The sequence below is a fragment of the Oreochromis aureus genome, linkage group 14 (assembly GCF_013358895.1).
Source record: "Oreochromis aureus strain Israel breed Guangdong linkage group 14, ZZ_aureus, whole genome shotgun sequence".
In the NCBI taxonomy this organism is placed as follows: Eukaryota; Metazoa; Chordata; class Actinopteri; order Cichliformes; family Cichlidae; genus Oreochromis; species Oreochromis aureus.
In genome coordinates, this window is record NC_052955.1 from 2,193,841 (window position 1) to 2,217,227 (window position 23,387).

Consider the following 23,387-nt stretch of genomic DNA (forward strand, 5'->3'; position numbering starts at 1 on the left):
AATAAGTCTTCATTTTGTTTTCTTCCGTTTTCCCCCAGGAACTGGTCTTCGGTCCTGATCCAGTCAGACTCCGGGCCGTGGTTCATCCTGTGCCCCGGATCCGGCGCTCCCGGCCGGGTTTCTCCGCGGGTAGACCGAGGCCATAACGCGGCCATTATGCCCCGCCCCCTGTCCGACCTCCGGAAGTCGTCTTAAAGCACAACGGAAACGGAGTTTATCACCGAAAAATGGATTAAAACTGTCTTTGGCGGTCATTGTCGGAGTCTCCGGGCCTTTAGAGGATGTCCACCACGGCGAGGAGCGGAGACATCATCCACCTAAACGTCGGAGGGAAGAGGTGAGACCCGGGAGTGGCTGCTAACCCGGCTAGCTACCGCGGCTAACACTGGGGATTCCATTATCGGACTTACTGCTTCCCACATCATTGTGTAGTAATGTTCTGTAAACTAAAGTATCTCTGCGTTGAGACATTAAACACGTTTTATAACCCCTCCTATTATTCCACAGTATACTTAAGATGTTTTAAACCCGGGTTAAAAAGTCAGTGTTTAGCGCTTTGTGAGTTTCTCCAGCCCCGCACTTCGTTATTGTTAGCTATCATAACTTTGCTCACACCTGAACCTGAACGATCATAGGGGACAGAGAGGAGAGAAACAGGAAACGAGCCGCTGTAAGCTAGCTGTACTGCGCACATTAAACATATAAACAACGAATAAATAATAAAGTTCAGACTTACTTCAGTAAGAGTTTATATTTGGCTTGTTTAACGGAAATAAGTTAAAACTATTCTGTCCGACAATGGAACCGTTAAAGTTAGCAAAACAGGTTTGTCTTTTGTTGAAAGGCAGGTGATGTCAGGTACATGTTCACCTATTAAACATGTCACAGAGTCAGGCAGAGGGACTCTTTAAGTCAGGAGTGTTTATAAAGACTGAAGCTCATCGCTAGTTTTTTTATCCAGTGTTTAGTGATAAAATATTGATCTTTAACCAAGTGACGGATGCAGGAAATCACCGCGTGCCGGAGCGCAGCAGGGCAACAGTTTCATGTCCGTTAGAAAAAAAAAAAAGTTTCTCAGTGCTCATTAGACTTTAATGTGCACCTGTGACTCCGTGCAGGAGGCGCAGGTATCACCAGGGTCAGCTAAAGAGTGAAAGGTCAGTGAGGAGGACAGGGGAGTTGTTCACACTGCTGTTATTTCTGTGCTGTTTTATGAGAACACAAGGGTCAACAAGTGTGTGTTTGCTTTCAGGTTCAGCACCTCCCGCCAGACGCTCACCTGGGTCCCTGACTCCTTTTTCTCCAGGTGGGTCAGAGAGGGAGACCCTGGCTGTCGGGGGCTTTTAGGTTACTTTCTCTGGACTACATGTGCTTCACTCCCTAAAAGCTGATTTTGAGCTAGACATGCTAAAAATCTGCTTATTTGGTCAAATGTGTGCAGAAACGTACACGTTAATATGCGTACGTGAGCTAGTCTGTGATGGAAGTGATGTGATGAAATTGTCGTGTAAGTGAAATGAAAGGCAGATGTGACTGGACTGGTTCTTATACTTTGAAAAGCTGAGTTTGCTGGTTTCTGACGTCTCAATTGTTTCTTTGGGTTTTTTTCTCTTCAGCCTTTTGAGCGGCCGGATCTCGACTCTGAAGGATGAAACTGGAGCTGTAAGTAAAGCTCTTCTTCTTCACCTCCCCGCGTGCTTTTCCCCTCGCAATAACTGCGCTTGTCCCTCCTCTCTCGCTGTAGATCTTCATCGACAGGGACCCCTCCCTGTTCGCGCCTATCCTCAACTTCCTGCGGACCAAAGAACTCCACCCGCGCTCCATCAACGTGCACATGCTCATGCACGAAGCCGAGTTCTACGGCATCACACCGCTCGGTGAGACTCGACTGCACTCTGAGCTGAGCATGTAAAGCCGCAGACGTCGCTAAACGTTCTTCTTGACTTTGTTTTTGGAACAGTGCGTAAGCTGCAGCTGTGTGACGAGCTGGACCGGTCGTCCTGCGGAAACGTGCTTTTCAACGGTTACCTGCCGCCTGCAGGTACACCTGTCCTCACTGCACACCTGACCCCCACCTGACAGGGCCTTCAGGAAGTTTAAATACATGACACATAATTTATGCAGGTGTTAGGATGCTTTCTATAAAAATTTAATGAATTTTAAAACCTATTTTAAAATGAACAAAAAAGATAATTATGAAATTAAAATCATAATATCTTTTAAAAAATCTTTAAATGCTTTACCAGGTAAAATATTCATACAATGTGAGCATTTCTGTATTTATTATATACAAAATATTGCAAAATTAAAAAGTTGTTATAATTAAAATAACGAAATCTTTTCTGTTTCAGGATGATAAAATGTGCCGCAGGAGGCTCATCGCTTCCTTTTTATTTCAGTTTCAAGTGACTTCATGATTGTTTTTATGGCAGTTTTCAAATAAAATGATGCAAATATAATTAATGTCCTGTTTCTAAGTGAAATGTGGAGACGTCTGCGACATCAACATGATCCTGATTCATAGCTCCTTCGTGTTCATCTGTCTGTCGTCCCAGTGTACCCGGCGAAGCGTCGGAACCGTCACAGCGTGGCCGGGTCGCAGTTCATGGCGGGCCGCGTCGTTCCTGTGGAGCGAGCGCCGGTCCGACGCAGCAACACAATGCCTCCGAACCTCGGGAATTCTGGGATACTGGGAAGAGCCATGAACGAGGAGAGGACGTCAGGAGGTCAGCACTAAATAACGCCTCTTTATTTATTTATTTTTTTTTTTTTTTTTTTTTTTTTTTTTTGATCAGAGGGACGGTGTGTGTGTGTGTGTGTGTGTGTGTTCAGGGCAGGCATCTGACCCCGGCATGGTTCGGATCATCTGCGGCCATCATAACTGGATCGCTGTGGCCTACGCGCATTTCGTGGTCTGCTACAGGTAAACGCGTCACATGACCTCTGTTGTTTATTTGTTATCACATGACTGCGAGCGGCTTAGACACATCGGCACATCCTGCTGCATCCACACCTGCGTCCGACCGTCTGTAACGGTTTCAGTAAAAACTCATGCAGGATAAAGTTCGTGCACACACACACACACACACGTGCACACAGGTCAATGCTGCGTGCTCTCACACACCTTTAACTGCAGGTCACAGGTCATTTATCACCCCCCCACATCCCTTCCTCCCCCGACATTTGCATGCGTGACACTAATCAGCGTTACGTTGCTAATGTTTGAATTTGACTGTAGTCTGAGGTTTGCCTTAATCTCAGATTAGCTAATAATCAGGTCAAGGCCCAATAATCCGTATTCCATACTGAGTCGTCCTGTCAGTTTGTAGTCTGTCAGAGAAGGGGAAAAAAGCTGTTTTAGCTCCTCCCACTGTAAGCTAACTGTCTTCTGATTGGCTGTCCCTCTCCTCCTGCTGATGTTCAGGCTGATTCTCTTACCACCTCCTCTCTCAGGGTGAAGGAGTCGACCGGGTGGCAGCAGGTCTTCACCTCTCCCCGCCTCGACTGGATGATCGACAGAGTCGCGCTCAACGCCAAAGTGATGGGCGGGTCGCTGGGAGACAATGACAAGATGGTGGCTGTCGCCTCGGTGACGGAGATCATCCTCTGGTCCATTTGCCCCGATGGCAATGGCAATGAAATCGGTACGAGTTTCTGCGCACAGTTTTCCCAGGAATCGGGACGTGGGTTTGATGAGCTGCTCAGGAAACGCTCCCAGTAACAAAAAACAACATGTTTCTCCCTCCCCGCAGGCGTCTTCAGTCTCAACGTCCCCGCTGAGGCTCTCTTCTTCGTTGGTAACCAGCTCATCGCCACCAGCCACACCGGGAAGGTGGGGGTGTGGAACGCAGTCACCAAACACTGGCAGGTGGGTGGAGACGCTCTCAGATGATCGTGGTGATCGCCCACGGTTTGTCACAAAGTCTCTCACCTCTTAAACGTAACCTGGAGAGCACGTCAGCTGTTCATCGAGTTTGTGGCACCGCCCCCCAGGTGGCGGCAGACCGAAAACTGAGACGTGTGTTTTCCACCTCGTTCAGAGCCAGCCTGCGTTTGGAAAGGTCTGATGTTGAACGTTACGTGATGTCGTGCAGCAAAAGTTTGGGAGGAGAATCCCGCTCGCTGCCTCACCGTAAAGCGTCTCATCAGAGCGTCCGGTCGGGCACGCAGCGCGGCGTTTAAACTCTTAGAGGTTCATCTGGAAAACAGAGTGATGAGTGTTAGAAGTGTTCATGAGTCACACAGAGGGCTAACCTTTGGTTTGTCAGTGTTACTGACCTTTCTGTGACAGTCACGTTTAATTCTAACGACTGACTGTAAAACTACACGTACAGTTATTCATGTTAAATCATGCCTGTTTTTAAGAGCGCCTCATCATCTGTTTGTAAATGGACGGCTCATTAAATGGAAATGTCTGCTTTGAGTCTCGTGCTCATGGGGTCTCGTGACGGTCCAACCAAAGACCTGGGTCACGTGACGCTGAGCTCACGGAAGCTGCAGAGCTTCTGAGACGTGCTACAGCCGTGGAGTCCACCCACCGGACTGGCTGTAGGGTGCGGTGACCCCCTACAGCCAAAGAGACAGATCCTGAGGAGAGCTCTGGCTGAAATGAAAGGAGCAGGTTTTAGATGTGGTATGGGTGCAGCTTCAGTGGAAGTGAGGTAGAAACATGCTGAAGCCTGAACACCTGCCGAGGGAGCTGATTGGACCAAATCTGTTTCAGGTGGTTATCGGTCTGCTTCACCCATGTTCTCTGTGATCTTTGCAGAACCAGGATGTGGTTCCCATCAGCAGCTACGACACCGCCGGCTCCTTCCTCATCCTGGGCTGCAACAACGGGTCCATCTACTACATCGGTAAGAAGCTGCAGATTGATGAGTCAGATCAACTGAAAACTGCTCAGTATGAATATAAATTCATCAGATTATTGGATCGTGGTCATTAATGTACCAACCAGAACCTGAATCTGTTCCATCGTCCTGTTAAATGCATCCGTAAATACTGTGGGCCAAACTAGAGCCTGACCAGCTTTCATTGGGAGGCTTTGGCTTCACGACTTGACAGATATGTTTAAAAAGTCCCCGCTGTTCACGACGTCCCTGTGTTTGCTGGTCAGATGTTCAGAAGTTTCCCCTGAGGATGAAGGATAACGACCTGCTGGTGACGGAGCTGTACAGAGACCCGACCGAAGACGCCATCACCGCTCTCAGCGTCTACCTCACGCCCAAAACAAGTATGGAGGCATAACGCTGCTGTTAACACTATAACACTGCTGCTAATACAACTACTGCAGGGCGTCAGCTTTCTCCAGCGAATCCACATTCCTTCACCTAGACGTCAGTCTGTTAAAGAATAGAATAGCTTTTTATTGTCACTGTTACAAGAACAGTGAAAAGCAGTTTGACATCTCTCCGTGTGTGTGGAGTACACAGTAGCGTAAGTATTTACACAATAACAGACAAATTTACATTTACACAAGAAAGATATGTATAAGTTATACATACACCTGCAAACATACACGCACATACATATATACATACATATATGTATATATACATATTTGCATCCGTACATACATACACACACATATTTCTACATACACGCTTACATCTATATACATACACATACATGCCATCTAACTAGCAGGTGCATTGAGAGGTGCAGTGTGATCAGTGATATTGCACATTGAGTGGGGGGGTGCTGTTGGAACTATACTAAATAATGTTATAATAAATACAGTTTAAAGAGGTAAGGGTGTTGGTTGCATTGAAGTATAAACAGAAATACGATTTATAAATAAGGTGTAATGTCCATGAGTGTTGGCAGTGCAGTTATCCTCCAATCAGGGTGGAGGGAGGGCATGTTTGACAGCCTGTGGGTAAAAACTTCTGTTGAGTCTGTTTGTCTTCGACCTGATGGACCTGTAGCGTTTACCAGAGGGAAGGGGGGAAAAAAGTGAGTGTCCAGGGTGCGAGGGGTCTTTAATGATGATGCTGGCTTTCTGCTGAAGTCTGCCAGTATAAATGTCTCTGAGGGGGTTAGTGAAGTGCCGATTGCCCGCTCTGCTGCCCTAAAGACAACGAGTCAGGGAAAGTCTTATTTTTCATGTTCCTGCAGCATTCTCACACTTAGCCCGGTTTGCTCAGGTGACAGCGGGAACTGGATCGAGATTGCGTACGGGACCAGCTCGGGGACCGTTCGAGTCATCGTTCAGCATCCAGAGACGGTCGGCTCAGGGCCTCAGCTTTTCCAGACTTTCTCTGTCCACCGCAGCCCTGTCACCAAGATCATGCTGTCGGAAAAGCACCTCATCTCAGGTACAAGAATCACCTCGTCTCAGCTCTGGGTCTTGGAAACTGGCGTTCTGTGTCAAATGCAGGGTTTAGAATCAGAATCAGAAAGGGTTTTATTGCCAAATGTTGAGCAGGTTTACAACATTAGGATTATTAAGCTGATGTCTGCAGCTTGTTCCTGCTGTCGTTGTTTCTGAGCTCATCTTCATTGTCGTCCTTCAGTTTGTGCAGATAACAACCACGTGCGGACATGGACGGTGACTCGCTTCAGAGGAATGATCTCCACCCAGCCGGGGTCCACGCCACTCACTTCCTTCAAGATCCTCAGCCTGGACGACGTGGACGGGCACGGAGGCTGCAGCGCCGGCACCGAGATCGGTAACTGTCAACCCGATCACAGTCAGAGCTGCAGTGTTTGAGGATCGTAGCTCTGTTTCTGTAATGAACCGATGGAATTAATCGTCTTTGATGAATTCCAACTTTTACTTTTTCATATTTCTCCAGATCTCCTTTCATTTCACTATCTCGTTGGTTTCAGGGCCGTATGGAGAGAGAGACGATCAGCAGGTGTTTATCCAGAGAGTCGTTCCCGACACGGATAAACTCTACGTCAGATTGTCCTCCAATGGGAAGAGGTGGGAGAGCCGACACTTGTAACCCACCTGGTTATAACTGTGTGTGGTCAGTTTAGTTTATTAGGATCCCCGTTAGCTCCTGCAGTAACACTGGCTGCTGTTCCTGGGGTCGAACTTTTAACAAAAAATTTTTTCATACATACAACGTGTACGACATGAAAGACAAATAAATAAATAGCAAAACAACAGAATTAAAAACATCAACACTGTCCTCTGTGTTAAATTAGTTCAACAAGGAGGTAACAAAACACGCCGCCTGTCTGGGGACTGGCGTGTAGAGTATTGACGTTCATGTTGGAAAGTAAACATAATACTAACAGAACAACAACCTGTGAGCACACGATGTGTGATCATGTGACACTGAAGTGTTAAAGAACATTTAGAACCAAACGTCTATTAAGACCAAAATACCAAATGCGTGCGTGTGTCTGTCAGGGTGTGTGAAGTGCGTTCGGTGGATGGGACCTCCATCACGGCCTTCATGGTCCATGAGTGCGAGGGCTCGAGCCGCATCGGCTCTCGGCCGCGTCGCTACCTGTTCAGCGGCCACAGCAATGGCAGCATCCAGATGTGGGACCTGACCACCGCCATGGAGATCGCTGGCAAGGTCGACATCAGAGGTAAAACTCCAGACTCGTGACGTAAAAGAACAAGTTTTTGTGCTCTGTGATTCGTTAGCAACTGTTCAACATGGGTTCTCATTGGCTGTTTGGCAGCACTGGGCGGACCCACAGAGGAGGAGCTGCTGGAGCTGCTGGACCAGTGCGACCTGGCTCTGACCAGAACACCTGACAGCACACCCAGAGCTTCTACCTGCAGGTACAAGTTCCCTCACACTGAGCTTCATTCACACACAGGGTGATGCAGTGCACAGTCCATGTTCTTCTGAAAGTAGTTGGTGTCTCTATTTTGAAAGACGACTCCTAATCTAGCGTCTTTGAGAAGATTGGATGCCATTGGTCGTTTAGTCGTAAACATCATGCTCTTACTGTTGTTGCTGACTTGTGTCACTTCCTGTCCCTGCAGCCTTCACTCTCAGCTCAGCGATGCCTTCAGGACAGAGCACCTTCGCTCTGTCGGAGGAGGACGAGGAGCAGCCGGAGGTCCGGGTTCGTCTGCGTCGCTGTACGGCAGCCTCCCCCGCCAGGCTCCGCCCCCCGTTCCCTTTGCCAAACCTGCCCGAGAAGCTGGCCTTTCACCTGGACTGCAACAAGGCCCCTCCTACCCCACCTCCAGCCAGACCAGCAGCCCCCGGCCCCTCAGGCATCCGGACCGGGAAAAAGAGTGTGGGTCTGTGCGCAGGGGGAGCTTTGTGGAGCGCTGCCAGGAGCTCGCCAAGGGTTCAGAGGCGGCTGTGAGTGCAGGGTTCCCGCCGGGGTCAGAGGGCATCAGGCGGAGCCTGGCGGTGTGCAGTGAGTTGGAGGCTAAATTCGGTCTTAGGACCCCTCCCACCTTCACTGTACCCCCTGCTGCTCGACATTCACCTGGACCGCCATCGTCACTGTCCTCGTCACCACTGTCCTCGTCGTCATTACACCGCAGGACCTCACCCGCTTCCCCGCCGAGCCCTGCCTCCGCAGCGGTGAGTCCGACCCGTTCTCAGGCATCGGTCTCCCCTCGCCGCAACACTGTGGCGTCACCCGTTGATTCCTCGGGGACTCCTGAGAGTTCCCCAGGTCCTGACAGCCCCGCCCCTTCTGGACCGCCCACCAGCCCCAAACCACATATGAATGAGACCAGCTTCTGATTGGCTGAGCTGCCCTGAGAGCTTAGGGTTCAGGTGGACACACGATGGCTGACAAAACTAAAAGCTGTTGTCAGGTGAGAAATGAAGAAGAAAATGGGACGATCAGCTCCTCCGGTGGTTACTGATGATGGCTCCAGATCCACCTTCAGTCTTTATTTCAGGTAAAAACAAGAAAAAGGCCCCATGGCGAGGAGAAGTAAAAGTGTCTTTTAATTAGAATTAGATGGTTGGGATACGGATGAAGACCAGGTCAGAGCTGCTGTCGGAAGCCTGGGTTTGTTTTACCACATCAGCCATGCTGATGCTGATGCGTCGCTGTTTTCAGAGTAACCTGTCGCACTGTAACGTCACAGTTCAGCTTCTGGCAGCTGAAGAGACGGACGCTTCCTTCGGGAGGCGGTGGAGACCAAAAACTGAGCTAAAAGAGGAAAATCCCAAACTGAGACTCCTCAGGTGATCGAGCACAAAGACCTGCTGTTTGTAGCTTTTCTAACCAGCGCTCTTTCTAACCTTTTCTAACAGACTTCACAGCTCTGGTGTTTTGTCTTTTTGTTTCATTTGTATGTTTGCAGACTTACCGACCCTGAACATCTCACAGCTGCTTTGTGGAAACCTGATAATTCCCAAAAATCTCCAGGAACTTCCCTGGAACAAAAACTAATTTCCATTTTTAAAAAAATATTCATTTATATTAAGTTAAATATATTTGAATTGCGGAGTGTCTGAACATGTGTGGTAGGTTTGTTTTGGGTTTTTTTTCTCAGTTGCAGATGAAATAAAATAATTAAAGGGTCAAAAACTGAAACGATTTGAAGGAAACTGAATCTGCGTGCATCAGGACTCATTTCCCTGTTTGGGGGTCTTCAGGTCTCTGAAACAGCCTTTGAAGGTTTTATGAACTCTACGTGTTTACTCTGGACATGTTTTCAAACTCATCATGTCACCAAAATATCAAAAATCCAATTTAAATTTAAATTCTGAGCTCATTTGAAGCTCATTCACTGGGAGTGCAGAGGGTGTAACTGAGTTTAGGGTTTTTTTGTAGTACACTTTATTGCCAGCAGGGGGGAGACTCCAGTATAGGAATGTTAGGGGTGCAGCTCACCTGTCACCCAATTTCTTCATGGTGCGTTCAGGGCTGTCAGGCGATTATTTTTCTTATTTTTCACGACTTTTTACTGTTTCTCAGATTTTGTAAGTTACCTGTGAATCCTGATGATGCATTAAAAATCCTAATCGATAATAAACAATAATATATCACTCAGAGCACGGAGTCCTTTTTCTGCTGCATTGGTGCTTTTAAGGGGAAAATGTATTTCCAGGAAGCCTCAGAGTAAACCGGCGGTAACAGGAAAACTGCGTCTTCCACTACTGTGATGAAGCAGAGCCACCTGCTGCCCACAGTCTTCCTCAGGTAAGTCAACCTCCTCAGACGCAGGTTAGTTTCTGATGTTCGCTCAGCTTTGAACACACATTTAGCTTCAGCCTTTCGCTCTGTTTGCTTTGAGCTGCTTCGTAGTTCAGGCTACATACACTTCATTTTATACGAGTGTTTGACATTTGTCACATTTACACTGCTATGACTGAATTTCCCTGTGGGAATAAAGTATCTGAGTCTGAGTTACAAGATCAAGATTTTTCCCATCAAAGGAGTGTCCCAAAAGTTTACAGAGACAAATTCACAAACTCCACGAGGCCGTCGCTGTCTTGTTTTACTTTTTCTTTTTTTTCTTTTTAATATCATGTTTATCTTAACTGTTATTGTATTATTTATTAATAATATATTATGTATATTGTTTGAAATGGTGAAAAAATAGAGGGAGAGAGAGACACTTCCACAGAGGATGACAAATTTCTAGTTTCCTACGACCTATGAATGCAGCATCTGTATTAATGTTTTTATTGGATTCAAACTCGGTGCTTACAGCTCAGCTCATGTTGTAAATCTTAGAGACATGAGATATTTTAGAAGATAAAAGATGAGCACCTGTTTTTATTCCAAAAGCTTTAATTTATTATTATAACAAACAATCTAAACACCAGCTGACACAGTAAACATCCACAGCCATTTAAACGACGACTCGGCATCGCAGTGTGATCGTGTCATCGTGGAAAAATAGAAGTCCCACAAAAATATTTTAGTTTATAAAAATAAATTTAAATCTGAGTCTACATATGCCCACCTTTACCTACAGGAGGCAGAGCTTAAAGAAGTGTTTGCCGATTGGGTAAAGTGGCTCTGTTCTGCTTTTCTGTTCATAATAAACATGAGCCAAGTGCCTAATAACAAGTTCAGTGAGACGAACACTGTTACAAACTTTTTTCTGATGTTGGTCTGTGTGATGTCACAGAGAATATCCCTACTGTAGTCAGCTTAGACAAAGGCCCCGCCCACTCACCGTTCAAACATATAAGTAGGATGGTAGCCCTTAAACAGGGAATAGCTTGTTTGAGACAGAGACCCAGTATCAGACAAAGGGTTATTCTGAACTGTGACTCATGCAAAGCTGCCCTAGCAGAACCCAAGGTTGTGAACATGGAGCTGGAAATGAGTAGAACGGTTCCACTTTAATGTTTTCTGATGAAAAGCTATAACGGTGGATCTTTGAGCAGAAATGTGCTTCACTGAGCAGGAACGGTTTCCTGCGTTTTCTCAGGCAGCATTTACAGCGAGGACAGACGTGAACGTCCACGTCAAGTTTGAAACTCGACTCGGTCCCATAAACAAAAAATACGGAAGCTCATTTCTGCCAAAAAACAAACACATCTCAAGACATCATGATACAAAAATATAACTTCTCTGAAAGCTAAAAGTCAAGTGCATTGGGTCATTTTACAGTCTCCCCGATAAAAGCCGCTGTGGTCACGCAATGGCCGACAGGATGCGGTCAGGCCTTGGCGTCGAGCATCTCCAGCAGCAGTTTGTGGATGGGGACGCGGTGGTGGCGGTGCAGCCGCAGGAAAGCCTGCACGACTCGGTCGGCGGTCTGTCGCAGAAGGGGGAGGGTCATGAGCAGCCGTCCCGCTCGGCGCTGCTCCCGGCGGGACGACTCATAGTCCTGCAGCGCCTCATGGAGCCCGTCCTGAAACCTCTGCACCGAGTCCGGGCAGTCCACCGGGTCGGCATCTGACAGACAGACAGACGCAGGTTAAAATGCTTCCTCACTCATTACACCCAGCATGCTCAGCTGCATCAGGACAAACGATCAAACCACTGCTACAAACACAAAGTGCAGTTCCTCTCATGGCCACTTGAGGGTCTGGTCTAAATATGGTCACTACTGGCTCCAAAAGTCTTTCACCTACATCATGAGTTGTTTGGAGGAAGTTATCAGATGTTTTCCTCTTTGTAATCAGACCAAAGTGCGTTTAGAAGAACCTGAATGATGCCGTTTGTTGTTTACCTTCACCAGTGAGGTCATGTGATTGGTTGTTTTGTGTGTTAGCAGGAAAACTGAACTAGTTATGAATGAGTTTGCATGAAACTGGACATCCGATGGTGGAGGAGTGGAGGACGTGTGCAGTCTCAGACTGCTTTAGTTTTTAAAGACAGGTTCCTGTTCACATCTCTAAATCACAGACTGGAACGTTTGGGTGCTGCTTATTAATCAGCTCAATATTTTTTTCCCTGATCAACTGATCAGAACCTGTGAGTGTGTCTGCACGTCTGAGCCTGAGTATCTGCAGGTTTAGGACACACACGGCTGTGCAGCCACAGCCTGTCTGCCAGTACGGTTTATTGATCTGAGGCTGAGACAGTGAGAGTCTGAGCAGACTTCAGTGTTATTGATCGGCTGCTCCTCGCCTGCAGCCTCCAACGCTCTGCTGACCACTGAACAGCGACAGAGCGAGAGCCACAAAAACAATTCAAGTCTAGAATTAATCAATACTGCTGTTTCAGCTCCCAGGGTCTGATCAATATCAATAACCACGCCTCTAAGATCAATGAGTGGAGTGGTTATTGTGGTAAAATCAATACCTGAGTTCACGCTGGAGCTCCTCAGCTGTTCCACTCACAGATACACAGCAGCCATATTGATCAGGGGTGTGTGTGTGTGTGTGTGTGTGTGTGTGTGGCGGAAAACTGTAAAAGCTGTAAAACATGAAAGTGCTGGAATTCCTGCATCATTTACACCAGAGTACTGTCCTGTGAGCTGCAGACGAGTCATTTAACTTAATCACCATTCATCTCAGGCTCTTATTTTGAAACTCAGACAGCCAGGAAGTGTTAATATCTGAGTTTATGTGCAGCCGTAACGCTTCAACAGAGTCAAACAGAAACCATGTGGAATGTGTCTCCTAAACACAGAGCATAAGCAGGTTACTCCATCAGGACGAGATTAAAACAACATTATTTACTGTTTCTTCTATAAAACTTCAGGGAAACGTCGCCCCCTACAGGCCTGTTCTGCCCTGACACAGTACTGTCCTACTGTGGTTACAGGCAGTGGTGCTAACGGCTTGTTCTTACCAGAGTTGGCGAGCGCCATGGCCTTCAGGGTCACCACCTCCTCAGGGCTCAGCTTCATCGCTCTGTATTTCGCCATCAGGTGACGCAGCGCCTCGTACAGGTCAGCCAATCCCGTGGCTTGACACTGAGCTTCGTCCAGACGCAGATTCCCGGCAAACACAAGCTCGTCCCCCCCTGCGCCCTGGGAGCGCCAGGCCACACCTACCAGCAGCGCCTCCATCCAGCCGCTCTGCAGAAGCGACATCTGATCGACCAATGAGAGTCCGGAGAAGCCTGGGAGTGGGCAGGGCAGAGTATTAAATGACATATAATGATGATGATGATGATGATGATAATAATAATGATAATAATTATCATTATTATCATTATTATTATTGTTATTATTATTATTAACTGTGTTTATACATAAAGAATGTTCCGGTGCTCTGGATAACCAATAAAGGTTAAGGGTGGGCGTGGTCTGGATTGGGGACCAGGTGGAGGATAAGGGTGGGCGTGGTCTGGATTGGGGACCAGGTGGAGGATAAGGGTGGGCGTGGTCTGGATTGGGGACCAGGTGGAGGATAAGGGTGGGCGTGGTCTGGATTGGGGACCAGGTGGAGGATAAGGGTGGGCGTGGTCTGGATTGGGGACCAGGTGGAGGATAAGGGTGGGCGTGCTCCGGATTGGGGACCTGTTTAGTGGTCTCGAGCGTGTACCTGGAATCTGTTTTGCCCAGCCAATGAGAACCAGCAGCTCCCGGTTCAGGAGGTCACACAGGGTCAGCAGGATCCGCAAGCTGCTGTCATTGGTCGAATTGTCCTGATTGGCAGCTAAAGGGGCGGGCTCTGTGAGCAGCAGGTGGGAAATGACCTTGTTCCCTAAAAGACAGGAAGTGGATGATAAACGGCGCTCGGCGTGGGCGAGGAGTTTGACCTGAAAGCCTTCAGAGGGAGCGAGGGTGAACTCACTGCTGCTGCTCGGGTGGCTGTATGGGGCTTTGGTGCATAAACTCAGTCCCGTGTCCACCCGCCTCTTGTACTTCTGGCGCCCCCCTCTGACACGGTCCAGACGGACACCTGCAACACGGAGAGGCGTTTCACACACAGGTAGTTCTACTTCCTACCAGCTCATAACGGTCGTTTGGTGTAACGTACCCTCCCTCATCATCCCAGCCTGCAGACACTTCTGGAAACGGCAGGCCTGACAGGCTTTCCTCCTCCGCTTTGTGATCTCGCACTCGTTCATCACCGGGCAGCTGTACTCGATGTTACCTAGGTAACCACAACAGGAAGTAAAAGCAGGAGTGTCAGTAGCTGTGTCCCAAAACGTAGGCTGCATCCTCCTGAGGCCACATTTGAAGGCTGATTACGTCATAGCTAGGCGACGAAGGCTGTCCCAATTCGTCGACTCCTTCAAATGCGTCCTTCATTTCCCCGAATTTGAAGAATGGGTCGGGTGTATCCTTCGTGGCCCACCATATCCCAGAATTCATAGCGCGGCCCAGCCAATTCCAGTTTCCAACAATGGCGGCCGCTACTAAGTTTAAATATTACTCTTATTAATCTTTCTGGATCACAAAATAAACTTGTAACATTTTTTCAGGCGAGAATGTGGCTGTGTAAACTTCAAATATCTGCTCGGTTTATCAAGACATCACATATTTACAAATACAGTGGACAGTTTGTAGGGTGCTTTATATTCTATGGTAACAGCTCTACAGTAACACAGAGAAAACCCAACAATCATACGACCCCCTATGAGCAAGCACTTTGGTGACAGTGGGAAGGAAAAACTCCCTTTTAACAGGAAGCAGAGCCAGGCTCAGGGAGAGTGACCATCTGCTGTGACTGGTTGAGAGCGAGGGGAGGAAGACGGGACAAAGACTCGCTGTGGAACAGCCAGAGATTAATAACTAATGATTGGGTTTATTAACCTGGAGCAACCTCGGTAACGCCTTCAGGTGCCGTTTGTTGCAGGATCTTTGTGAGATTCTCTCTGACTGTGATCAGAAATGAACCCAAACTCTCATCGTGGATCAATAACGTGGATGATCCTGCCCTGTAATATTAAAACCCTCTGCTGTGATTTTCTTCGTGGCCTCCCTTTGAACTCTCTGCACAGATCAATAAGTGAAGTGATCAGGCATGACCAATCAATCGCCTGGAATGAGAAACAAGCAGCTGATGTGAGAGACGACGGCTTCTCACACTAATTGATACAGCGAGCGCTGCTGTATTGATCGGTTCAGCTAATGAATCACACAGACTGTAAGATCTTTGATCAGCAGCAGCATGATATTTAATAGAAACCAGCTGAGCGTCTATTTCTTTATGACTCTACTGATGACTTGGATTCCCTGTTTTTCCTTTTTAGTGTGTGTTTTTTCTAAGGCAGTTTCATATCACGGCTCATTCTTCACATGATTTCCTTTGTATCAACGTTATTCTAAAGGGTGCCGTTAAAAACATATTTAGAGGTTTCACACACGAGATGTGTAAAAAGCATAATTTGGATGTGTTACTAATGTGGCTGCTGTTTGGACACATTTACACTCAACAGCCTGATGTCATAAACGACCAGCATCGTTTAAACTGGGTGAAACGACTAGTAACACTAAGAATTATATTTTATAAATATATCATCAGCCGTCCTCATCCTTATGTTTTTATTTCGATATACAGGAGATGATGAACGTGCTCCTCCCACCTTGGATGGTCCTCTTGAAGAAAGCCTTGCAGGCCTCGCAGGATGCCACGCCGTAGTGATACCCAGAAGCGAAGTCTCCGCACACCAGACACAGCCTTTTGGGCCCCACGGCCCCCATTGAGGTCATGTAGTCACCCCTCAGGATCGAGTCGACCTGCAGATATACGACGTCATCATCAGTGGCGAGCAATAAGGCTCCAGCGGTAAGACAGTTCCAACAGACCTCAGCTAACTGTCCCTGGACTGGACCTCGGGGCTGCGTTTGAGTGCTGCTGGAGCCTTTTTAATGGCCAATCACATGACTGCTGTGAGGTTACTGTACTAACACACCTCCATGAAGCCGGAGCTGTAGTTTTAGTGACGTTTGAGGATTTTGGATGTCAGTGAGCTCTGATTAGCAGGTACCTCAGTCCAACCTTCACTTCTGTCTCTAGTCTGGATTAACCTTTGCAGATTAAAGACTTTGGGGGCAGCAGAGAAAACTTCCAGGAACAGTCGCATACGGACGTGAATTTGAAGTTTGGCAGTTCGACCCCGGGGACGAGGACGTTCAGACTTTAAGAGTGTTTGTGTTTTTTAAATGTGATTAAACAGAAACTTCACCTGCGCTGAAAACGAGTCCGATACGGAAAAACACAGCGACGCTTCCGATACCAAGGCGCTACTTCCACCGCTGGAGCTACATCGTGTCGGGGAGTCGGGCTCCGCTGCTCGGCACAGGAGACTGTACGGTGAGGAGGAGGAGGATGAGGAGGAAGAAGAAGAAGCCGGACTGTGGAGGAAGAATTCTGCATGTGAAGGGCTGAGAGTGGGAGTGGCTTCCACAGGAAAGGCGGGACCGAGGGGGGAGGAGTGGAGGAAGGAAGGTGGAGACTGAGGTTCATCTCTGGGGGAGGAGGAGGAGGAAGAAGAGGAGTCCAGGATGCTAAGGAGGAAGAAGAAAGAGGAGCATGAAACACAAACCAGGACAAAATGTGCAGAACACAAAATAAAATCTTGAGCCGACTGCTGACATTAGTGAGGCCGTTAATGACCTGCAGGGTTAAAAACAGAAGAGTCACAGTAAATTTGGATTTCCTATGAACGCATCACAAGTTTCACAAATTTGGTCCGAAGAGTTTAAACGTGCATTCTGTGTAATGACCAGCAGGGGGAGCTTTAGAAGAAAATGAGCCTTTAACTAAATCTGAGCTGGTAGTCGTGCAAAGGTGATGTTTGTTCGCGTTCATCGGTACAAAGTGTCTCGTTTTTAATGCCAGATCGCGTTTTACGATAATGAAAACAAGTCTTTTCAGATAAGGTGTGGTCTGTGTGGTTCTCTGGTCAGCGAAAGCTCCACTCATAAAAGTGGAAATCATCATTAATGTTGTGCACATCGACATGAGTCTGTCTGTGTGAGAGTGGAGCGCTGAAACATCGCGTTCAAGGACAGGAAAACTTGTAGGAATATTCACATCCACACAGAGGTTGTATTTCACAAACCGTGTGAGTCTGCGCAGCGTGTTCATCATACATAATATACAAACTTCATTGATATTTGTACAGAATTGGAGTTATTTTAAAAACAGAGCAGCATCGTTTGTTTTTTTTCAGATGCACAAAGAACAAAGTTAAACTTGGGGAACGCTGCCACACAGTGTTCACATCAGATTTTAAAGTGTTTCCAAAAAGTACCTTTAAATGTTTTATATTTATTTGTCTGTGCTACTCAAAAAGTGCTGCAAAGAAAACTTTCACACATCCAGAAAAAGCGCGTTAACTTCACTAAAACGTTTGAATCTGGACCTGAGGACGGTTTCAGGCCGAGGCTCAGTGAACTCACCGCTGCGGGCTGAGCAGGTCGTATTCGCCCGTCACGCAGAAGTCCTTCAGCTCCATCGTGAAGCTGCTGTGGCGCGTCCAACACCCGAGTAATCAAAGTCTCTGATGATACCTCGAGGTCCAACAAAAAAGTGGGACCAACGTCCTCAGCCTGTCTCAGAGGGACATCTGAGGCTTTCAGGAGTCTGCACTGTTATTTATCTGTTTGTTCTGTCATCACAAGGGATGGGAGTGAGGGGGCGGGGCCTGTAGGATCAGCCAATCAGCATATTGCTTCCCTGAGAGGGGGTGGTGGGGGTTAGCTTCTCCTCCTCTTCCTCCAATCATCTCTATTGATTTGGACAGTGACAGATGTAGGCCACGGGAGCCCGAAGCTCCCGTCTGCTGATGTCACCCTGTAGTGTCTACATCTGTAAATATACAACACACAAATGCAAGCATACTTTTATTCATGAAACTGCATGACGGTAAAAATAAATTTAAAAGAGACGCTAAGAGCGCGTGAAGACTGAAGGTCCGTTAGGCGTTCAGGAGCCTTGAAAATGTTCCTACTTTTCCTACTTTCACGCCATCACAAAACAATATCAGTACAGCTATAACCCTGGACTTTGCCCCTCTGCGGGCTTCCGGAAGCTGGCCAGTCAGAAGGAAGAGGCCATTTAGGGACTTTAAAGAGACGCATGTTTCAGACAGAGGATGAAGTGAGGCGCTGCACTGTGGCCCAGAGACAGAAGGAAGGGTGGAGCTGAGAACGAGCAGCGGTCTTGCTTTAGCACCTTAAAGCCTTTTCATGTATTTCATTTCCAGATTAGAACTTTTTGTTTTGTCGTGTTGTTTCAAGCTGCCTGAACATCTGGCCAGACGCTGATAACGATGTCACGGATTCTTAAGTTTGAGTAAAACTTTTATAAAACTTCTATTTAAAAAAATACTGTTTTATCCACTGTAGAAGTTCTCCTGTGATGACTCATGTTTTTTGTTTACATCAATAACTGATGACATGAAGGACGAGAAACACCTGAAAACCACTTTGTGTTCAGGGCGCTGACCCGAGCGGCGAGGATTGAGGCTGCTGAAGCAGCAACTTTCTGACAGCGAGGTGTGTGATGTAAACACACACACACACACACACACACACACACACACACACAGTGTCCTAATCTTACACTCAGACGTTCAGGCAGCTCAGATCAGTCTCACCTACATCTGCTGTTTCATAAGAGCTGCATAACCAGGCCCGTCTGTCCGTCTGTCTGAGGATGTGGTTCAGCTGATGATTCACACACAGCTGCACAGCTGAAAGTTAAAGGATGAGTCCTGTTTACTTCAGCCTTTGTGTCCACTCAGTCTGTGCCTCTCTACCTCCGTCTTCTCCCGGGTCTTACTGAGGTGGGAGGCTGACGGGTGACGATGCCTTGGTCTGACCAGGTTGGGCAGCCTGTGGAGGTAAAGGCCAGACAAAAATCAGCAATTGGTCCTCCAGGGTGGAGGTTGGACACGGAGCCAATGCTAAATGGCCTGTATTTTTATAGCGCTTTACTTAATCCCTATGGACCCCAAAGCGCTTTACACTACATTCAGTCATTCACCCATTCACTCACACATTCACACACTGGTGATGGCAGCTACATTGTAGCCACAGCTGCCCTGGGGGCGCACTGACAGAGGCGAGGCTGCCGGACACTGGCGCCACCGGGCCCTCTGACCACCACCAGTAGGCAACGGGTGAAGTGTCTCGCCCAAGGACACAACGACCAAGACTGTCGGAGCCGGGGTTCAAACAGTCTCTGCCAATGACGCCACGAAGAAGCGGTTGGCTCCATGTCATAGATGTCACCAGCTATGATTTATGGGAAAACTCTGACATGCAGGTATGAATCTTCCCACAGAGGATCATGTATGTTAAACCGAGGACATACTGTCCACTTCACTGTCTTTAGCAGGAAGTGACTGTTTGCTGTTTGGCTAGCTGCACTCCAACAGGAAAATCCAGCTGTTAGTCGTGACGTTGGTGTTTGTACAGCACTTTATAAATGAGGACTGTGGAGGAGAGACTGTTTGAGCCACCACACCACAAACTGGAGTCCAACACCCCAGCTGTTCCTCATCAGGCCGAGCCCTGTAATCAGCTGGCAAAGCAGCTGTGTGTTAACAGACCTCTGCATTAAATCATACTTGTTATTAACCACTGTCTCTCTTCCACAGCATATTTTTATCCTGTCTTCCTTCTCTCACCCCAACCGTTGCAGCGGATAGCCCCGCCCCTCCCTGAGCCTGGTTCTGCCGGAGGTTTCTTCCTGTTAAAAGGGTTTTCCTTCCCCTGTCCACTGTCGCCAAAGTGCAGGGGTTATCATAATCAAATATTAACAGGGGTCATATGATTGTTGGGTTTTTCTCTGTATGTATTATTGTAGGGTCTACCTTACAGTATAAAGCGCCTTGAGGTGACTGTCGTTGTGATTTAGCGCTGTATAAATAAAACTGAATTGAAAGCAGATGTTCGACAGATGCAATCAGCACGATTTTATGGAATAAAATATTCTCTCTTTTCCCAAAACAACCAAGCAGGTTATTGCATGGATCACACACACGCAGAACAGACAACAGTCTCCTTCACTTACGCTGGGGCTTCACTTTTACTCAGTAATCAGTCAGTGAGATGATGAGAGGAAAAAACAAAGGTCTCCAAACTTTTTCCTCCCTGCAGAGGTGCTGATGGGATTCCTGATCGTGCTGGGCTCTCTGAGCATGTGGTGGCTGTAACCGTGTAAACTGTCTGCATGTGTTGCTTAGACAGAGATTATTTTACTGGATAAAATAGCGCAGAGGAGGAAAAATCAGGCACCGGGCTCACACAGGCTCTCCTCCACAGTCCTCATTTACAAACGCGAACATTACGGCTAACAGCTGGATCGCTCTGTTTGAGTGCAGCTAGCCAAACAGCGAACAGCCACTTCCTGTTAAAGACAGTATGTCCTCGGTTTAAAATAAACTCACTGCTGCAGCACTGAACCGATCCCCTTACACTGACGTTTAGTTTCAGTGTCCTTATTTTCCTGTGAGTTATCGATCCCGTCACTAGTTAGCTAACACAAACTAATGTTGAAATAACAAGTTTTTTGTTTTTTGTTTATTCCAAATTCATGTGATGACAAACACCATAATGGAAGGCCTTAGTCATCACATGCTTTTCATAATTTTTGCATATGCTTTGCCAGCCAACCAACCACATGACGTCACGCTTACAGACGATGGCGCCAAACACGTTTTTAAAACTTTGAGCAGTTATTTGTTAAACCCAGCGTCAGACAGTCTGACAGCGGGCTCCGTGGGGTAAACCACTGTTTCATGCCGTCTTATTTCTGCCATCAGCGCCTGTTCGAAGGCGGGAAGTCTGCATTTTACGCGCAGCCGTGAATCATCCCGGAGTGCAGAGAGCTAATCTGAGGTCTGTCAGTGAAGCCTGCGGCATCAGCTGACCCACACACCTCCATCAGATCTGGGTCAACCTCGTGTCAGACCCTGCAGGCCTCCAGGACTGCATCCATCAGCAGGCCTCGTTTATTAACGTGAGCCTTCATGTTTCTGCACACTGTCAGTCACAGCAGTGCTTCTGCCTCGATCCTCTTACACTCTTATTTTGGTTAAATGTGAGCAGGTAAAGGTGTCTTCAAGGAAACGTGGAGCAGCTTCGTTCAACCTGCAGCCCTGAACTTCTCCACGTGACCGACCAGCTCCTTCCAGCAAAGTGTGGTTGTCACAGCGACACTCTCTCGCCCGAAAATAGTGGTTCCCAAACTTTTTTTTGATAGGTCCCCCTTTTGTTTTACAAGAAAATCTTTCAACATGTGAACATTACCTGATGCTGCTGAGTGAAGCAGAGCAAAGTTACAGAGGTTTGATTACAGACACAGCTGAACAATCATTTGTAAAAGTTTCCATTTGTTCAGTTTGAAGAGCAGAAATGAGGCTTTGCTGTCAGAGGCCGACAGCACTGAGTTACTGCACGGCTATCATTTGTTAACAGCAGCAGAGAATAATGCAGAAAACAGAGGTTTGATGGTAAACTGGTCTCTGAGTGCACTGAGAGAGAGAGCTGTGCAGGAAGTAAAGCAGCCAAAGTCAGAGGGAGTTAATGAGCATGTTTATCAAACGTGAAGCGTAGTTTGATCTTCTTTTGCTGCTGGTTCAGTCAGTTTTGGTCAGAGTGACGAAACCTGCAGCTTCAGAATCTGTGAGCTGCGGTCGACTTTCAGCCCCGAGGCCTCCAGGGCGTGTCTGTGGGCCTTCGATCCACGCTCTGTGGTTACATCTTTGTGCTTCTCATTTACTGTTTCAGCTGTTTGGTGGTTGTTGAAATAATTTTGTGAGCTTTAACCTGAGATTCTGTCAAAATACATTTATATTTAAAAATCATTCAGGTTTTAATGAATCAACCAGAAAATCGATTATTGAAACCCACCCCTACTTAGCACCACCGTTGTGCAGGTGAAGCCAAAGGCAAGATATGCTTCATCCTCTGCTTTGTGTTTTTGTGGGAGCCCCCCTCAAAAACCTGTCCATTATGCTAGCAGTGTCCAAGCATTCTGTTTTTTTATTCAGAGCCACTGCGCCCCCCACTTTGGGAACGACTGCCCTAACCTGTTTTATCATAAACCACAGACTGAAGGAGCCACACTGACTGAGCCAAAGTAAGATCCAGATAAAATCCCAGAGACTCAGAAAACTCGAGCTCAGACTTCCTGGACGGGCTGTTGGTCAGTTGTCCACACAGCAACTGTTTCATTGGTCAGAGTACAGGAGCTCTCAACCCAGGCTTTCAAACCTCGTTCAGAAACAAGCAGGTGACATCATGGCGATGATGTCCATCTTTTATACCGTCTACAGGATGGCGTTGGAGCTGCAGGTGGACGTGTGTGTGATTTTCTGTGTTTCTCTGATTTTTGTGGTCTTGATGCTTCTGCGTTGATTTTCTGTAAAATCTGTAATATTGTGTTAAATTATTTACGTTGAACCTCGAATTAAAGAAGTTAAAGGTTTTATTCTTCACTTTCTTTTAACTGCAGGGTGGAGGCTGTGTGTGCTGAACCAGGATATCTGCTGTGGTGTGTAACCGGCGCTGGAGGATCTGCGGCTGAAAGCTGATATTCCGCTGGCTCACGGGTTCAGCCTCGTACTGGGTGGACCTCTGTAATTCCATTAATGCTGCCTGTGGGTGAGAGTGTGTGTGTGGACAGATTGGCCTATAATACAAAGTGGCTTACAGGCCTGGATCTACACACACAGTGCAGGCATTAAGGTTATGGAGCCAGGTGGAGGATTAAAGCCGGCCAGCACGCGAGCATCACCTGAGGTGACTCCGCAACAACGGTTAACTGTTAGCAACATGCTAATGCAGCTTTCCATCAGTGGACAGTGTAAACAAAGAGCTCAGGACGTAACGCCGAGGAGGAGACTGATACCAGCAGCAGACCAGTCAGAGCAGTGACTGCTGCTGGTTCTGCTCCTCTTATTAACAACCTGTCAGAGTTCAGTCTACAAGAATATCATTAAATTTAAAACAAGACGTAATTCTCCTTATAGATGACCGAGAGTACATCAAATACACACACACTGTTTGACATGTGTTTGTGTGCAAAGCGAGGCTGACAACTGAAGATGTTCAAACAGCTTCCAGTGTGCAGCCAGGTCAGAAGCAGGAAGTTACATGCGCTCCATAAAGTTGGAAGTTG

The 23,387-nt window shown here is 47.3% G+C and overlaps 2 protein-coding genes across 11 annotated transcripts; one reads left to right on the top strand and one right to left on the bottom strand.

The window, feature by feature from the left end:
* Window positions 1–202: 202 nt before the first annotated feature.
* Window positions 203–9,941, top strand: shkbp1 (SH3KBP1 binding protein 1). 2 transcript variants are annotated; one of them, XM_031751848.2, is made up of 17 exons: window positions 203–337; window positions 1,253–1,306; window positions 1,617–1,662; window positions 1,745–1,877; window positions 1,961–2,041; window positions 2,556–2,726; window positions 2,833–2,923; window positions 3,454–3,644; window positions 3,753–3,868; window positions 4,769–4,856; window positions 5,117–5,233; window positions 6,147–6,317; window positions 6,516–6,671; window positions 6,832–6,928; window positions 7,364–7,548; window positions 7,645–7,747; window positions 7,955–9,941. In XM_031751848.2, the coding sequence occupies exons 1-17, from the start codon at window positions 282–284 to the stop codon at window positions 8,673–8,675; spliced, it is 2,577 nt and encodes an 858-aa protein (XP_031607708.1). In that variant the 5' UTR covers window positions 203–281; the 3' UTR covers window positions 8,676–9,941. The 2 variants fall into 2 exon arrangements, with proteins under 2 accessions (XP_031607708.1, XP_039478676.1); XM_039622742.1 differs by lacking the exon at window positions 203–337 and adding an exon at window positions 1,088–1,157.
* A 570-nt stretch (window positions 9,942–10,511) lies between these two features.
* Window positions 10,512–20,759, bottom strand: esrrd (estrogen-related receptor delta). Of its 9 annotated transcripts, XM_031751885.2 has the most exons (10): window positions 20,277–20,753; window positions 18,856–19,093; window positions 17,657–18,065; window positions 16,438–16,759; window positions 15,835–15,988; window positions 14,283–14,399; window positions 14,097–14,204; window positions 13,845–14,006; window positions 13,147–13,419; window positions 10,515–11,802 (listed from the first exon to the last, which is right to left on the bottom strand). In XM_031751885.2, exons 3-10 carry the CDS (start codon window positions 17,710–17,712, stop codon window positions 11,564–11,566), a joined length of 1,431 nt encoding a protein of 476 aa, XP_031607745.2. In that variant the 5' UTR covers window positions 17,713–18,065; window positions 18,856–19,093; window positions 20,277–20,753; the 3' UTR covers window positions 10,515–11,563. The 9 variants fall into 9 exon arrangements, with proteins under 9 accessions (XP_039478682.1, XP_039478684.1, XP_031607745.2 ...); XM_039622748.1 differs by having other exon boundaries at window positions 10,512–11,802; window positions 13,845–14,204; XM_039622750.1 differs by lacking the exon at window positions 13,845–14,006 and having other exon boundaries at window positions 10,513–11,802.
* Window positions 20,760–23,387: the final 2,628 nt, after the last annotated feature.

Bases quoted from the DNA above. Each gene is read 5' to 3' on its own strand.
- shkbp1 (XM_031751848.2), top strand. From the start codon at position 282: ATGTCCACCACGGCGAGGAGCGGAGACATCATCCACCTAAACGTCGGA. The intron at 1,307-1,616 runs GTGGGTCAGAGA...TTTTCTCTTCAG, and splicing joins CCTGACTCCTTTTTCTCCAG to CCTTTTGAGCGGCCGGATCT. The intron at 4,857-5,116 runs GTAAGAAGCTGC...TTTGCTGGTCAG, and splicing joins CGGGTCCATCTACTACATCG to ATGTTCAGAAGTTTCCCCTG.
- esrrd (XM_039622748.1), bottom strand. From the start codon at position 17,712: ATGGAGCTGAAGGACTTCTGCGTGACGGGCGAATACGACCTGCTCAGC. The intron at 15,989-16,437 runs GTGAAGTTTCTG...GTATATCTGCAG, and splicing joins CGGACTCGTTTTCAGCGCAG to GTCGACTCGATCCTGAGGGG. The intron at 14,400-15,834 runs GTGGGAGGAGCA...GTGGTTACCTAG, and splicing joins CTTCAAGAGGACCATCCAAG to GTAACATCGAGTACAGCTGC.